General features: G+C 40.5%; 1 protein-coding gene across 2 annotated transcripts in view; it reads left to right on the plus strand.

Annotated features, from left to right (window-relative positions):
• Positions 1–8689: 8689 nt before the first annotated feature.
• The window catches only part of LOC120028590 (alpha-2-macroglobulin-like), a 33083-nt gene continuing 24075 nt past the window's right edge, over positions 8690–17697 (plus strand). For both annotated transcript variants that reach the window (XR_005473474.1, XM_038973799.1), the window contains exons 1-15: positions 8690–8852; positions 10070–10250; positions 11686–11842; positions 12097–12149; positions 13069–13089; positions 13421–13586; positions 13706–13790; positions 14751–14901; positions 15032–15152; positions 15498–15607; positions 15754–15924; positions 16170–16403; positions 16614–16680; positions 16764–16909; positions 17535–17684. Coding sequence is in view for 1 of the 2 variants with exons in the window: in XM_038973799.1 (XP_038829727.1) it covers positions 8773–8852; positions 10070–10250; positions 11686–11842; positions 12097–12149; positions 13069–13089; positions 13421–13586; positions 13706–13790; positions 14751–14901; positions 15032–15152; positions 15498–15607; positions 15754–15924; positions 16170–16403; positions 16614–16680; positions 16764–16909; positions 17535–17684 (1893 nt within the window). In the remaining variant the exon portion in view is untranslated. The remainder of the gene's footprint in view (positions 8853–10069; positions 10251–11685; positions 11843–12096; positions 12150–13068; positions 13090–13420; positions 13587–13705; positions 13791–14750; positions 14902–15031; positions 15153–15497; positions 15608–15753; positions 15925–16169; positions 16404–16613; positions 16681–16763; positions 16910–17534; positions 17685–17697) is intronic.

Genomic DNA, 17697 nt, shown 5'->3' on the forward strand with positions numbered 1-17697 from the left:
AAAGGAGAGTGGTTGGCCGGGGTGGATGGATGGGTAGGAGTATAACCTGAACGTCTAACAACCTAAAAGCTGCGTGTTCGAATCTCGTCACAGACAACTTCAGGATTTTAGCAACTTTGCAACCACTTAGTCTATTGGCCAAAACTTCACCTTACCCTTTAACCTAAATCCTAACCTTAACCCTAACCTCTAGCCTAGCTAACATTAGCCACCTAGATAACGTTAGTGTTAGCCACCTAGCTACAGTACCGATAGCCACAACAAATTGGAATTTGTAACATACTGTATCATAGGTATTGCAAATTCGTAACATATTTGTCACGACTTCTACCGAAGGTGGCTCCTCTTCCTGTTCGGGTGGCGCTCGGCGGTCTTCGTCACCGGCCTACTAGCTGCCATCGATCCCTTTCCCTTTTCTGTTGGTTTTGTCTGATTTCTTTCACCTGTTTCTTGTTTAGATTTTGAGTTGGGCTATTTAAGCAGGTAGGCCCGCCTGCTCTTTGTGCGGGCTTGATTATTTTTCCCACTGTGTTGACGTGTGGTAGTGCGTGTTGTTTAGCTACCTGTTTTGGGCATTTGTTTGATTACGCCCAGTTTCGTGGAGAGTACTACTTTTCCCTGTGCGTAATAAAGCGCTATTCTGAACTTTCTGCCTCCTGCACCTGATTCCGCACCCACTACGCCTAGTGTGTTACAATATTGTACAAATTGTATTTCATAATCTACTAAAGGGAGCATTCATAAGCTGAACGTCATTTAAAGCGGGACCCACTTGGTTTGTAACAATGTAAAGTAACAAGTTACTTTTTCCAAATTGGGTAATATTATTACAGCTGCTTTTTCAAGTAATGCGTGTATTACATTTACATTACTTTCAGAAAATATTTTCCCACCGGGCGTGTTGTATTCAAGATGTCGTGGAAATTCTAACCAAAAGGATGAGAGAATTTAGATTCTTCAAACAACACTTTTATTTTAAGATTTGCAAAAATGGAGCAGTTAACAATCCCTCAATGGTGCAGAGTTAAGAGCCCAACGAACAGAGTTGGCTCTCAGCTTTTATAGAAAACTACAACCTCCTTATCTATTGCACAGTTAGCAGATGTGTAGAAACAATGGGTGGGTACACAAAGAAACGATAATCACTAGTTCCGTAACTATCTGCTGACACCGGGTATAGTCTGAATGATCATGATAACGCTAATCATGCTATTCTCTGTTCTCCTCAGCATGTTTCCACACAATTGGGATCCTGTAGATACTGAGTAACAGGATGTGTCACATATTGTGGTTTCACTCAGTCGGATGACTAGAATTGACAAAGACGGTCTGTATCAGTAGAGAAACATAGAAGAGACAGTTCTCTAAGGCTAATACAGAATAGACAGAGCCTAGTTTGTAATTTTCCACAACAATGATCCGATCTCAACTTTTTTCCTCATTTAGTTCTCGAGTGAGTGGAGAAAGATATTTGGAGAATAGTTATGACAACTGTCCATAAAAATAGATAGAGGTTTCACCTCTGATCTTTGCTATTGATCGCTTCTAACTCTAACCCTTTTCCTAACCTTAACTTCTTTCTCCTAATCTGACCTTTCCATTTGAGTCGAGATACACAGAAATAATCTGGAACTGTTCGCTCCTGAATTTCACTCCTTTGAAAAGCATCCACTATAGGCTACCCTTCTACTTTTTGATCAACGTTAATATTAGCCTACACTGTTAAGTAGTTATTTGGAAATTGAGGTACTCATATTTCCTCCCTTTTGGTTATTTCCACAATTTGGTTGGACTCCCATGTGGTGCAGTGGTCTAAGACACTGCATCTCAATGCAAGAGGCATCACTGTTGTACCTGGTTTGAATTTCTTAACTGACTTGCCTAGTTAAATAAAGGTTAAATAAAAAAATATAAAAAATAAATTAGCACCTCAAATTTTGGACCCATTAAAGGGGCAATCTGCTGTTCAAACACTAAGAAAGCGGACACCCCGATACTGGGAAGGGGCTGGAGAAATTTAACCATACTCAAATGAATTTATAGAGCTATTGACTATCCATAATATAAATAACTTATAGTTTTAATCATGTTTTGAGGCTATACAGTGTTTGTTTACAATTACATTGTTCACTAACAATGGAGTAAAACAAGCTTATATTTTAGTTTCTGATGAGGCATTTATAAATTAACTTCTTCAAGAATTAATGATAGGCTATCATTAATTTAAAAAATCCAAAATAGATGCATCAATCACAGATTTCCACTTTAACCCTTCTCCTACAATTTCCGCGGAATACATATGCACACACCACTTTTCTGATTTAAAATGTTTAAGTTATTTTTTCATTTCACTTCACCAATTTTGACTATTTTGTGTATGTCCATTATATGCAATCCAAATAAAATAAAAACATTTAAATTACAGGTTGTAATGCAACAAAATAGGAAAAACGCCAAGCGGGGTGAATACGTTTGAAAGGCACTGCATACAGGTAATATCTCAGAAATCTCTCAAACACATTTTGACTGTTTTTCCATGTATGAATCTGTTATTCAATGTGTTTCTATGGGCTAATAGCAGTAAGGACAGATTCAATGTTTCTTCAAATATTTGTTTAAAAATATTAGTTCATAAATATTTTTTTGTATCTACAGTGGCCCTAAAATTCCAAATCAAATAGCTACATGATCCTTGGTATGGCCATCTTAAAACAATTCCATATGGTAGTTTGTAGAAACACATCCCCGGGCCCTTAGACTTAACAGCAATTCCCGGTAGGCCTATCTGCTGCTCGATAAGGTCACACACACACTTACGTTACAGAATCGTCCTCATCAATTCTGATTGACTTTTCCATTGCACGAGTCTCTTCAACGAAGAGACCTGACGAGTAATCAATCCGACACTCGATCAGCCATTTTTATCTGGGATTTCCCGTAAGAGCAGAGTGGGATGCTTGTCAGTTTCCCGCGGTTCAGTGTGCTGCATAATGGTTTCTGGAGACCATGCATAAAGGTATTGGACAGCTGTGTGTTCCGTGGTCACAGAAAAGTTCCACAACCATTTGCTATTATTAGCAGTGAATAAAACCATTATTGAAACCTACAACATTTTATTTCAAAACCAAATAAGAGCTCTTATTCCCATAGGCCTTTTCTCTCCAAAGTAAACATTTTCCTGCCCTCTTACAGCCTATAGGCTATATCCAAGTATTTTTGCATTATCGAATAGACCTTTTGTTCTTGGTAAAAGTTTAGAAAAATACATTTAATCAAAAGCAGTGTTTCTCTGAACATATTGTCTCTGTGAGCAGGCCAGGGAAAGGCATCAGGGACCACTTGTGACAGTCTCCAAAGATAGACAGAGAAGCCAGAATGGGGAAAACCTGGTCAGTTGTGCAACTGAATGCATCTTTCACATTTAACCCAACCCCTCTGAATCAGAGGTGCGGGGGGCTGCCATAATTGACATCCACATCTTTAGCACCCGGGGAACAGTGGGTTAACTGCCTTGCTCAGGGACAGAATGATAGATTTTTACCTTGCAAGCTTGGGGACTCGATCCAGCAACCTTTAGGTTACTGGCCCAAAGCTCTAACCATTAGGTTACCTGGCGCCTAAGGAGCACCCCAGCCAGGCAGTATCCACCACAGGGACGGGCACCACATGGGACCAACTATGGAAGCATCACATATTGGGGTTATTAGCAGTAGTTAGAGTCAGGCAGAATCAGGTGCAAAATGATGGTACAGTTGAAGTCGGAAGTTTACATACACCTCAGCCAAATACATTTAAACTCAGTTTTTCACAATTCCTGACATTTAATCCTAGTAAAAATTCCCTGTCTTTGGTCAGTTAGGATCACCACTTTATTTTAAGAATTTGAAATGTCAGAATAATAGTAGAGAGAATGATTTATTTCAGCTTTCATTTCTTTCATCACATTCTCAGTGGGTCAGAAGTTTACGTACACTCAATTAGAATTTGGTAGCATTGCCTTTAAATTGTTTAACTTGGGTCAAACGTTTCAGGTAGCCTTCCACAAGCTTCCCACAATAAGTTGGGTGAATTTTGGCCCATTCCTCCTGACAGAGCTGGTGTAACTGAGTCAGCTTTGTAGGCCTCCTTGCTCGCACACACTTTGTCCACTCCAATACCTTGACTTTGTTGTCCTTAAGCCATTTTGCCACAACTTTGGAAGTATGCTTGGGGTCATTGTCCATTTGGAAGACCCATTTGCGACCAAGCTTTAACTTACTGACTGATGTCTTGAGATGTTGCTTCAATATATCCACATAATTTTCCATCCTCATGATGCCATCTATTTTGTGAAGTGCACCAGTCCCTCCTGCAGCAAAGCACCCCCACAACATGATGTTTCCACCCCCGTGCTTCACAGTTGGGATGGTGTTCTTTGGCTTGCAAGCCTCCGCCTTTTTCCTCCAAACATAAGGATGGTCATTATGGCCAAACGGTTCTATTTTTGTTTGATCAGACCAGAGGACATCGTACCAAAAAGTACGATCCTTGTCCCCATGTGCAGTTGAAAACCGTAGTCTGGCTTTTTTATGGCGGTTTTGGAGCAGTGGCTTCTTCCTTGCTGAGCGGCCTTTCAGGTTATGTCGATATAGGACTCGTTTTACTGTGGATATAGATACTTTTGTAGCTGTTTCCTCCAGCATCTTCACAAGGTCATTTGCTGTTGTTCTGGGATTGATTTGCACTTTCACACCAAAGTACGTTCATCTCTAGGAGACAGAACGTGTCTCCTTCCTGAGCGGTATGACGGCTGCGTGGTCCCATGGTGTTTATACTTGCGTACTATTGTTTGTACAGATGAACGTGGTACCTTCAGGCATTTGGAAATTGCTCCCAAGGATGAACCAGACTTATGGAGGTCTACACATTTTTTTCTGAGGTCTTGGCTGATTTCTTTTGATTTTCCCATGATGTCAAGCAAAGAGGCACTGGGTTTGAAGGTAGGCCTTGAAATACATCCACAGGTACACCTCCAACTGACTCAAATGATGTCAATTAGCCTATCAGAAGCTTCTAAAGCCATGACATCATTTTCTGGCATTTTCCAAGCTGTTTAAAGGCACAGTCAAATTAGTGTATGTACATTTCTGACCCACTGGAATTGTGATACAGTGAATTATAAGTGAAATAATCTTTCTGTAAACAATTGTTGGAAAAATTACTTGTGTCATGTACAAAGTAGATGTCCTAACCAACTTGCCAAAACTATAGTTTGTTAACAAGAAATTTGTGGAGTGGTTGAAAAACAAGTTTTAATGACTCCAACCTAAGTGTATGTAAAACTTCCGACTTCAACTGTACATGTATAGAAGGTGAATGAAGCTGCATTCAAAATTTGTAGCCTAGGAGCCTACAAGACATTGACGAACACCGACATAATTAGTTTTTTTCAGTTATCCAGCTAGCAAAAGCAACCTGACAAATGGACACGATTGCACCTCAAAACAATTTCCCAAGTTGGAATAATGTAACGCGTCGTTTGAACGGTTTAACTGATAGAATGGATCCTTGCTCTATCACTGATGTCAGCGTGGCTGCTATATTCATGGATTCGACAAAAACTGAAAGATCTGCACAGACGATATCTCAAAGGTACGTTGCATTTCATTCTCTGTTTACCTCAAATAGCATGGTGTTTGTATGGTCGACTGTAAAATTATTCCTTCCATCATTAGCCTAAATATACATTTGTATTGGTGCTTTGTCCATCCATTATGGTCACTATGTCAGTGTATATCAATCTGTCTATCAATGAATATCAATGTCCTGTATATTTGCCTATCACCAAGAGATTCACTAGACGAATGGACTTAATTTACAAGTAAAGGTAGGCCTAAATGCATTTTCCTTTGCAGTTTGCTGGTTAGGCTACTGTTGAATCATGAGAATTGACAACATCGATTTGAATACATTATATTTATCAAGCTACAATATTTCTCATAATAATATTATTATTATGTGTGTGTGTCTGCACATTGGAAGAATTGTAAATCCATTGTGAAAAGCTATTTGCGTTGCAAATTATTCCGATGAAATATGCAAATATATTGGTCTTTTAGTGCCGCCTATCAGTTGTTACTCTGGATGCTACGTCGGTCTATAGCTGAGCTGAGTTGAGCAGTGTGTCATTTGGTTGTAAATATGCCACCATCGAAGGCTATCGCTTGGTATTTACATTTGGTAAAAATTGTTTGTCAATCTGGTTGTTGGAGCTACGGTATCTGTTGTATGGTGATCTTGGGCTTCATCAAAGTTTATTTGTGAGTAAATCTGGCTTTTGATAATAGCCAGTGCTTACCCAGCCACCCACCTCACCGCACGCCACTGTAAATTATATATAATGTTTAAAAAACATATTAAAGGGGCAAACCACTGTTGCTTCATCCATTTTTGGACTTCTGAATTAAATAAATGTACCCATTTATTCTTGAAGAATATAGCTTATAATTGAACTTAGTTCAACTGTCATATCCCATCAGAACCCAAAATATAAGCCTGTTTCACTCAAGTTTGTAAACAAAGTAAATGTAAACAAACACTATATAGCATCTAAACATGGTTAAAACTGTAATGTTGATATCATGGATGGTCAGTCCTTGCATCCATAGCTTTGTCTATGCATTTGAGTGGTTACATTTCTCCAACCCATTCCCTCAACTTTTTACCAAAACAGGGTTAAATCTATTGATTGCCGCTTTAGTAAATTAATTTTTTATAAATTATGTTTTGTTACATTCAACTGTCAAAAATGCTGTTATCGAGATCATTTCTTTAGTAGGTGACGTCAGAGGTCAGCATGTGGGATTAAGTCGGAGTTCAGGGATGAATGACGAGCTTCCCACTGGTAATTACGAGTTGGTAAAAAACACCTTCCCACTTGGTTATGAATGCAGAATTAACCACAGGTCAGCGACCACAGGTTAACTTCTAAATAAAAAATGCATGGTTCTCATTTGGGCAAAATACCTTCCTCTCCTCGACTCCTCCGTCCTCTTGCCTCCATGACCCGGAAACCAATAAGTGGTCAAGTGGGTAGTGTCAATTCGTTAGTAGGCGAACGAAAGAGTGTACTCCCCTTCTCGATAGCCACCTTTCAATGAGAATAGTCTATGTATCCTACCAGAGTGCTTCGCAGAGGAGTTTTTATACAGTATGTGTCACACCCTCTTTGAATCAGCTGTTGTTTTGTTGGAGTAGAAAAGCATGCACACATTTAAAAACGATATGACACTTATTGTTTTATCTATAAAATGTCTGCCACAACCATCACCATTTATTTTTACCACTTTATGCATATATGTTGGTATTCTTCCTCTGTTAACGTCATTTGCCTGATGACGCGCTAGTGGACAAGGACAGTCTCATTTCATTCAAGCGCATTTGTTTCCACATTTCTGCATTTGTTTCCATATTTCTGCATTTGTTTCCACATTTCTTCTCCTGCTCTCCTCGATTACCTTTTGATATTTTTCAAAAGGAGGAGAGGACGGAGGACCGAGGAGTTAGCAAAACCAAATGAGGATCTCCCATTATTAACATTCCTACACGCCTGTGACAAATACAATCCAAAAGGATTTAGCAAGAGAATATGCTTGTGCATGCTTACAACATAAACAAACATCAGCAAACATTTGCAATCTGTGCAATGTCCAAAGTGACCGACACTCTCCAGTATGCAATGTCCAGTATGCAGGCCTATACCTGTACAGCACTTTGAGATATCAGCTGATGTACGAAGTGCTATATAAAAAAAATATAAAAAAATAAATACATTTGATATAACTACAGCTCTTTTCCTTTCAAGGGATGCTTTGTAATGTTGGCAATGAGCCCCATTATCTACTTCCCCAGAGTCGGATCAACATGTGGATACCATTTGTATGTCTCTGTGTCCAGTTTGAAGGAAGTTAGAGGTACTTTCACGGGCCAATGGTAACTAGCGTTAGCACAATGACTGGAAGTCTATGGGTATCTGCTGGCATGCTAGCAGATACCATAGACTTCCAGTCATTATGTTAACGCTAGTTAGAAACTCCCTTTAAACTGCACTCAGAGACATACTGCACTCAGAGACACAAATGGTATCCACAAATGAATCTGACTCTGGGGAAGTAGGTAAAGGGCCTCGAAGTATGGCTTTAGTTATCTCTGGATCTGTCCATAGGCTACCTTAGGGAAACTTCACCCCAGAGGCTAGGTCCATTTGCAGGAATTTTCATGTGTAGGTCAAATGACAGGAAGCATTAACTACTAATTCCCTTGTTGTCTTTCTGTCAATTTTCAGAATGTGCATAGATTCAAGGCCACTTATAAAGTGGGACAAAACTATAAGAGACTATAAAATTGGGGTGTAGCCCTAAAATGCATACTCACTTGAAACAAGTGGGTTTAGGTGGGGTGTTGTAACACAATATACATTTTGGCCAAAGTTACAGTACAAGCCAGGCATTACAGAACATTGATTGAAATGTAATCAGGCTATCGTGCATGTCAATGTCATACACTATATTGTATGTACATGTATATTAATGGTGTAGTCCCGAAGTCAGAGAATCTGCCAATCACAACATTGCAAAGCACTGCTATTGACACAAATTGGTCAATCATTCACAAGGCTTTTACCTCAATCATTTAACCTGGCTACACCAGTTCATCTGCACAGGGCAGAAGGGAGGTCTTGCCAGTAGGAATACTGAGACAAAGTCTGACTTGCTGTTTTTTTTCTCCTTAATCATGGTTTCGCCTCAGGTTTGGAGATGGATACTATTTGCCTGCTTTCACTGGCTTTGTGTCTGTCAAGAAACTCCAAGACCGTAAGTAAACCTGCACAGTCATCAGAGTTAGAATTGAATAATTAAACATGGCATCTCCCCCTGGTGTAAAATTTTCTCTCTCAGAGAGCAGATCAAGAGCTATGTTTCATCTACCCTTTCTGCAGATATTTTTTTCTTAAGACTTCCCCTACAGTTGAAGTCAGAAGTTTACATACACCTCAGCCAAATACATTTAAACTCAGTTTTTCACAATTCCTGACATTTAACCCTAGTAAAAATCCCTTGTCTTAGGTCAGTTAGGATCACCATTTTATTTTAAGAATGTGAAATGTCAGAGTAATAGTAGAGAGAATGATTCATTTCAGCTTTCATTTCTTTCATCACATTTCCAGTGGGTCAGAAGGTTACATACACTCAATTAGTATTTGGTAGCATTGCCTTTAAATGGTTTAACTTGGGTCAAACGTTTCGGGTAGCCTTCCACAAGCTTCCCACAATAAGTTGGGTGAATTTTGGCCCATTCCTCCTGACAGAGCTGCTGTAACTGAGTCAGCTTTGTAGGCCTCCTTGCTCACACACGCTTTTTCCACTCCAATAACTTGACTTTGTTGTCCTTAAGCCATTTTGCCACAACTTTGGAAGTATGCTTGGGGTCATTGTCCATTTGGAAGACCCATTTGCGACCAAGCTTGAACATCCTGACTGATGTCTTGAGATGTTGCTTCAATATATCCACATAATTTTCCATCCTCATGATGCCATCTATTTTGTGAAGTGCACCAGTCCCTCCTGCAGCAAAGCACCACCACAACATGATGCTGCCACCCCTGTGCTTCATGGTTGGGAAGGTAGACCTCCAATTGACTTAAATGATGTCAATTAGCCTATCAGAAGCTTCTAAAGCCATGACATCATTTTCTGGAATTTTCCAAGCTGTTTAAAGGCACAATCAACTTAGTGTATGTACATTTCTGACCCACTGGAATTGTGATGCAGTGAATTATACGTGAAATAATCTGTCTGTAAACAATTGTTGGAAAAATTACTTGTGTCATGCATAAAGTAGATGTCCTAACCGACTTGCCAAAACTATAGATTGTTAACAAGAAATTTGTGGAGTGGTTGAAAAATGAGTTTTAATGACTCCAACCTAAGTGCATGTAAACTTCTGACTTCAACTGTAGGTACCCTCTCATTTTGTACTGATATTCCTGTGTGTTTGTTGGTGTGTGCATGTGTGTGTATGTTCTCTGTAGTGTTTACATGGTAGCCATTCCTGCAGTGATCCAGGCAGGCTCAGAGGCCAAGCTTTGTGCCAGTCTTCTGCAGCCCAACGAGACCCTGGTCATGACCATATCTCTGATTGTTGATGAGCAGAGCAGAATTCTTCTCCAAGAGAGTTCTGACCAAGAGTTTCACCGCTGCTTCCAGTTTCAGGTCAGCCCAGCACTGGTCGACATCCAGAACCATTCCAATCAGAGTATACAGTACTGTTTAGCTTTGTGATACATCTCTTCATTTTAGTGAAATGGAATAATGTTTTATTGTAAATATCAAGGTGTTGGCCTTGACATTTTTACCTGGTTTTGGTCAGATGCAAGCATGCTTTTAAATACTGCACAATATATATATAGTGCATTCTGAAAGTATTCAGACCCCTTGACTTTTTCCACATTTTGTTATGTTACAGCCTTATTCTCAAGAGGATTAAATAAATAAAAATATCCAATCTACACACAATACCCCATAACGACAAAATGAAAACAGGTTTTTAGAAATACATTATTTAATTAAGTATTCAGACCCTTTGCTATCAGACTCGAAATTGAGCTCAGGTTTCCATTGATCATCCTTGAGTTGTTTTTACAACTTGATTGGAGTCTACCCGTCGTAAATTCTATTGATTGGACATGATTTGGAAAGGCACACACTGGTCTAAATAAGGTCCCACAGTTGACAGTGCATGTCAGAGCAAAAGCCAAGCCATGAGGTTGAAGGAATTGTCTCAGAGACAGCTCCAAGGCAGGATTGTGTCGAGGCACAGATCTGGGGAAGGGTACCAAAACATTTCTGCAGCACTGATGATCCCCAAGAACACAGTGGCCTCCATCACTCTTAAATGGAAGTTTGGAACCCCCAATACTCTTCCTAGAGCTGAGCAATTGAGGGAGAAGGGCCTTGGTCAGGGAGGTGACCAAGAACTCAATTGACACTCTGACAGAGCTCCAGAGTTCCTCTGTGGAGTTGGGAGAACCTACCAGAAGGACAACCATCTCTGCAGCACTCCACCAATCAGCCTGTGGCGAAGGATCACCTTCCAACAGGACAATGACCCTAACAATGACCTGGATGCTCCTCATTCAATCTGACAGAGCTTGAGAGGATCTGCATAGAAGACTGGGAGAAACTCCCCAAGTACAGGTGTGCCAATCTTGTAACATCATACCCAAGAAGACTCAAGGTTGTAATCGCTGCCAAAAGTGCTTCAACAAAGTATTTGTTTTTTATGTTTAATACATTTGCATGAATTTCTAAAAACCTATTTTTGCTTTGTCTTTATGGGGTACTGTGTGTAGATTGATGAGGGGAAAAAACGACTTAATCAATTTTAGAATAAGGCTGTAATGTAACAAAATGTGGAAAAAGTCAACAGGTCTGAAAACTTTCCCAAATGCACTGTATGGCACTTAACAGAGACCTTTATCCAAAGCAACTCACAATAGCCTATGTGATTCCCACTGGACTTGAACCCCCAACCTTGCCATTGCTAGCAGCATGCTCTTACCAACTGAGCCACACAGGACCACAGTATAGTATTATATGTTATTGGTATATTAGTTTATCAGTGTGTTGCTCTCTGTCTCCCTGACAGGCCCCTCATGTGGAGAGTGCCAAAGTGCAAAACTTTAAGGTGGAGGTTCGAGGTGAAACGTTTCTGTCGACAGAGGAGAGAAAGGTCATGATCAAACCGTACAGCCCGATGACATTCGTCCAAACGGATAAACCAATCTACAACCCAGGACAAACAGGTAATTTTACACAGAGCCAGTGACCTACACAATTAGTCTCCTTGCTCTATCCAGAGTAGCTGTCAAAAGTTTCTTGCAAAATTATGGTAACTTTCCCGAAAAACCCAGGTTTTACAGAAATCCCGGTTGAAAGATTCCTGGAATCTGGGAATCCTTCAACAGGGATTTCTGGAAAATCTGGGAAAGTTAGCTAAATGATGCTTCTAAATGTCTCATTGAGTGCTTGTCTTTGTCTTTTCATTGTCTTTTTACAGTGCAGTTTAGAGTGATCGCCTTGGATACCAATTTTAGCCCTGTCAATCAGCTGGTGAGTCTTGAAAATGTGAATAATTGAATCTTGAAAACAATGACCTCTATTTGGTCTTCATTTAGATCAGTATCTCAATTACTTTAAAAAAAGACAAATACAGAAGAATCTCAAGGATCACTTCACATTACTGTCTGATAGATGTAGCAATCAGCTATCATGTAACACTATGTACGATATTGTTCAACCAACTCAACTCTGCGGCCTTGTGGTTAGTGTCCTCCTTGAGAATGGAAGGTTTAGGGTGTCGAGTCTTACCAAAGAACGGGATCAGATGCCTCTCTACTTGGCACTGAACATTAAGGGGATGGATTGAGGTTAATGCCCAGCAATAGACTAGCGTCCTGTCCAGGCTCCTTCACTCTACAGAAACAGGACATAGGCTCCTGCCTTATGGACAGGGACAAGGCTTATTATGGACAATATACTGTAAATGGTTATTTTAATTCAGTAATCAACTAGCCACAACATGTTATACACATCTCGTTAGTACTCCATGAACAATAAGACTTTGGAAATGGGAAATGTTTTGAACAACTATGGGGCAAAATCCAAATCTTTAGGCCATGTCTGTTTGATAAGGCTACACAAACATTTGAGACCCATAGCACGCAGTGCAAAGGTTCTGCAGAGGTTCTCTAAATAAACCTGCGTGGGTGGATTTTAGGGTCCTCAAACATTCACCACAGGACATGGGGTTTTCAATTAATTTACTGTAGGTCAGATTGGAATGTATGAGATCTACTGAATTTATATTAAAGTCCCAGTGCAAATACTACTTGTGATATTTAGTTGAAGAGATGAACCTCAGCACCTGCCTAATTCCTATAGTTGTAGACAGCTTTGCTCCTCTGTTCATTTTGGGGGAATTTGAGTTATTCATAAAACATTAACCAACCTTTTGTCTTGCCCTTCACAGTACAATGTTGTGAAACTTGAGGTAAGACCCTTATTAGTCTGTCAATTTATGATGACTGTCACTAAATACTACAACACGATAAGACGATGACTCCACCAGCTAGGTAGGTCATTATTCATTTCCACGTGGCAGTTACCAGAAGACTCCATATCAGCTTTATGTGAACACATCTGGGCCACCTTCAGTAAGCAAACTTCAGAACGTTGCAGATAGAGATGTCATGAATAGAACTGACGTGACTCCTTATTCTACATGTCAGACAGGCATGTTTGGCCTACATAACATATTTGTATTTGAACATTCCACAAGGTTGTGCCCTGCTAAATGTGTCCCTTGTTCTACGAATAAACAGGATATTCATCAGAACAGGATTGGACAGTGGGTCAATACATCATCTAGTGGCAACATTCTGCAGCTTTCTCACCCGCTGAACTCTGAAGCACCTGTAGGATCCTATGCTATTGTAGTGTGGTTTGGTGATAACAAAATATACCATCACTTCAAGGTAAAAAAATATGGTAAGTTGAGCTTCTTTATTTGACCTTTCATGCTCGGTAATATTATGGATCTGGCAGTTGAATCAATAAATCACAATTCAGGAACATTCATGAGTTAACTGCTGTTCTATTATATCTAGTTTTGCCAAAGTTTGAGATCAAAATGAACCTCACCGATGAGATCAGCATTGTTCAAGAGGAGTATAAAGTAGAAGTGTGTGCAATGTGAGTCTACACTATCGCCGTTTTGCAATGCACTGTTGTTATGTGTAACTCCACTAATGTCACTGTCTAATTAATCGCATTGTGCAAATGCAGACCTTGAGTCAAATACTAATTTAATTATTTTAATTACTTTTGCATACATCTCAAAGTAAGTATTTACCGAGTGGCGCAGTGGTCTAAGACACTGCATGTCAGTGCAAGAGGTGTCACTGCAGTACCTGGTTCAAAATCCAGATTGCATCACATCTGCCTGTGATCGGTCCCATAACGTGGTGCACAATTGGCCAGGGTAGGCCATCATTGTAAATAAGAATTTGTTCTTAACTGACTTGCCTAGTTAAATAAATACTTTATAAAAAGTAATTCAGTATTGGAATGTATTTGGAAATACTGAAATACAAATATTTTAATACTCCATACATTTCAACCCATGTCTGTTTGGTCCTAGGGGTATTTGAAATAGTGTATTTGGAAACAAATACTTAAATATGCAAGTATTTGAACCGAGATCTGTTCTAATGACAAAAACGAATTGAAGACCTACAATGCTACTACTCCTCAATGTTATAAATTGCTTCTATGAGTACCCTGATAATTTAAAAGTTTGAGACAGTGGCATTTACATGAACAGCTGGGCCTTTAGTCATAAAGCATCTCAGAGTAGGATTGCTGATCTAGGATCAGGTCTCCCTCCCCCTGTGCATGTGACACAAACGATTACACTGATCCTAGATCAACACTCATACACTGAGAGGCTTTATCAATACAGGTCTAGATGCATTGACAATGTTGAAAGTACTTGACTTAAAGAAAGCCTGCAGGTATAATGCATTTGAACTTGTTGTAAGCACGCATGTATGAGCCTTTGTAATGTCTCATATGAGGTTTATAATATACTATGTCTCTCTAAGTAGGAAATCTATGATGTTTTTGATGCTTTTCATTATGAAATAAAATCAGATACACGTATGGACAGCCTGTACCTGGAAAAGCAGAGGTAGAGTTGTGCCGACTTTTAAGGAACGATGTATTGATATCAATGAGATTTGATGTGAAAACTCAACAAGGAGTTCCTGATTATACAGCCCCCTGCCACAAAGAGTCAATAGAGGTCTGTATGCTTTCCTGTAGAAACTATCATCAGGATAATTGTTTTCACCAACATATTACATTTTAATGTGATGTGGTTAAATGTATTTAAATCAGTTCTTAATGTCTGTGGTTTTGCTTGCTTTTCCCAGATGGACCTAACTGGCTGTGCTTCTCATGTCTTTAACATGTCCATTTTCACAAAGAATGCCGGACAGAAAATGCTCATAGACAGGCTGAGTTTCAATGCAAAAGTAGAGGAGGAGGGGACAGGCAAGTCATTTATCACAACAATTTGGAGTTGGGAAATATGATGACAACATTTGCCTGCAGTCAAATGAAAACATATTTTTTTTATTGAGAGTGAAAAGCATGATGTCAATATGTTTAATTAGATTGTGGAGACCTGTGTTTGACCTTCGGTGCAACACCATAATGTTTTATATATATATATATATATATATATATATATATATACATGTTTTTAATCATGTTTTAAAATCTTGTGTAAGCTGCACTGCAATTGAGTTTCTGCATTGTGAACTGTCATTGTGCATCATGGTGGCATGTGTTCTTGTTAAATAAACCATCCTATTGTCATTTGTTTTCCTTTGACAGGTATTACACGGTCAGAGGAAAAACACATAGCGCTCTCCTATGTGATTGGAAAACTCACGTTTGTCGACACACCCAAAATCTATGAGCATGGATCAATTATCGAGGGCAAGGTAAGTCCAAATCCAGTGTTATTGTTCCTTGTACTTTGTTGAATTGTGGATGCCATTTGTTCTTTGACATTCCTGTTTACTTAACTACTAATAGTAGGTAACAGTGACAAACAGATGTAGCGTCACATTCCTCCTTTTTTCCTCAGATAAACGTTGTTCACTTCAACAACACACCTATCTCTGACATGTTAGTCTACCTGTTGGAGAAGAAAGGCTGGTCCTCACATCGTCTCCAGAACCTAACCACGGACAGTCATGGTATTGCCAGTTTCTCCCTCAACACAACCACTATGCCCAAAGAGGATATTAACCTCATAGTAAGTATGATTCCTTCTAAGGTTTTGAAAGACTCAGACTCTTTATGCTCAATCCCAAATCACCCCATTGACCCTACTCCCTGAGGTCTATCATGCTCTTGTGGAGATCTGAGAAGATTCCATTGGTATAATAAGCAATATGGTGAAACTTCCACCTAGCCTATCAGAGGGTGAGGTGGAGCTCTAAGGGTCGATTTGGGATTGGGCCTTTAGTTATACTCTCTCTTCCCTCTGTTGATTTCCAGGTAAGCAACACACCAGAAGCGGAGCACACTAGATACAGGGTCCCCTATTTCAACAGAGGGCAACACATACTCTCACTGATCCAGCCCACTGCCCCTCACAGTAAAACGTCCAGCTCTCTGGCTATTCAGAAGATAGAGAAACCACTGGCATGTGGGGAGGAAGTGTCAATCACCATCCAGTACGCTATCGTAGGGGAGACCGTCCCAAAGGGCTCCGTGGATGTCATCTACCTGGTGAGTAGAACCAGAAACAAGTTGTGACAACCTGCAAACCCAGGGTGCATCCAAAATGACACCCTATTCCCTTGTGCACTATTTTAACCAGGGTCATTTCAGACATAGTCCCAGCCTCTCACCTTTAAAGGAAGGATGCCCTATACAACACCAATATTCCTCATCTCCTTCTTCCTGACTTGATGGGAAAACTGTTTTTCCCTCCTCCAGGCCTTATCCAGAGGGGCGATACTTCATCATGGACATATGAAGGTTACTGTACAGCAGGGGAGTCCTGGTGAGGAAGTTTTATTAAGTCATTCTGGACGTACTGGGAGGTGCTTGATGACAATGACAGTGTGACATGCTCTTACGTTGCAGTAACTGAGGGTGAAGTCACCTTGACGTTGGCAGTGGTTCCAGAGATGGCGCCATTGGTACAGGTCCTGGTGTACAGTATGCTACCCAGTGAGACTGTCATCGCCCACAGCATGAACTTCCCCACTGAGAAATGCTTCAGGCACAAGGTGTTAGTCATATACTCAGTGACTGCACATCAGAAACATATTGTGATCATTTTATGGAAGCCAGAAAACGTGTCAGGTATTTCCATGCACATAGATATCATACCTTGTATAAAGGTGTATAATGCCTCCCGAGTGGCGCAGTGGTCTAAGACACTACATTGCAGTGTTAGCTGTGCCACTAGAGATTCTGGATTTGAGTCCAGGCTCTGTCGCAGCCGGCTGCGACCGGGAGACCCATGGGGCGGTGCACAATTGGCCCAGCATCGTCCGGGTTAGGGAGGGTTTGGCCGGCAGGGATGTCCTTGTCCCATCGCGTACTAGCGACTCCTGTGGCGGGCGCAGTGCATGCTGACACGGTCGCCAGGTGTACAGTGTTTCCTCCGACACATTGGTGCGGCTGGCTTCCGGGTTAAGTGGGCATTGTGTCAAGAAGCAGTATGGCTTGGTTGGATTGTGTTTCGGAGAATGCACGGCTCTAGACCTTCGCCTCTCTGAGTCCGTACGGGAGATGCAGCCCCCGTACGGACTCGATTCTGTAACTACCAATTGGATACCACGAAAAAGGGGTAAAATTGTTTTAAAGTAAAGGTGTATCATGTACACTTATGTATGTCCTGTGTGCCAGGTGTTTGTGGAGTTCTCACCCTCACAAGCAGTCCCAGGGGAGAAGAACACGCTGCAGCTCTCGGCCCAGCCCGGCTCCCTCTGTGGCCTCAGCACTGTGGACAAGAGTGTTCACATCATGGAGCCAGGGAAGAGGCTGGATGCTGACAAGGTAACAGAGCTCA

This window comes from Salvelinus namaycush, chromosome 34 (assembly GCF_016432855.1).
Source record: "Salvelinus namaycush isolate Seneca chromosome 34, SaNama_1.0, whole genome shotgun sequence".
NCBI lineage: Eukaryota > Metazoa > Chordata > Actinopteri > Salmoniformes > Salmonidae > Salvelinus > Salvelinus namaycush.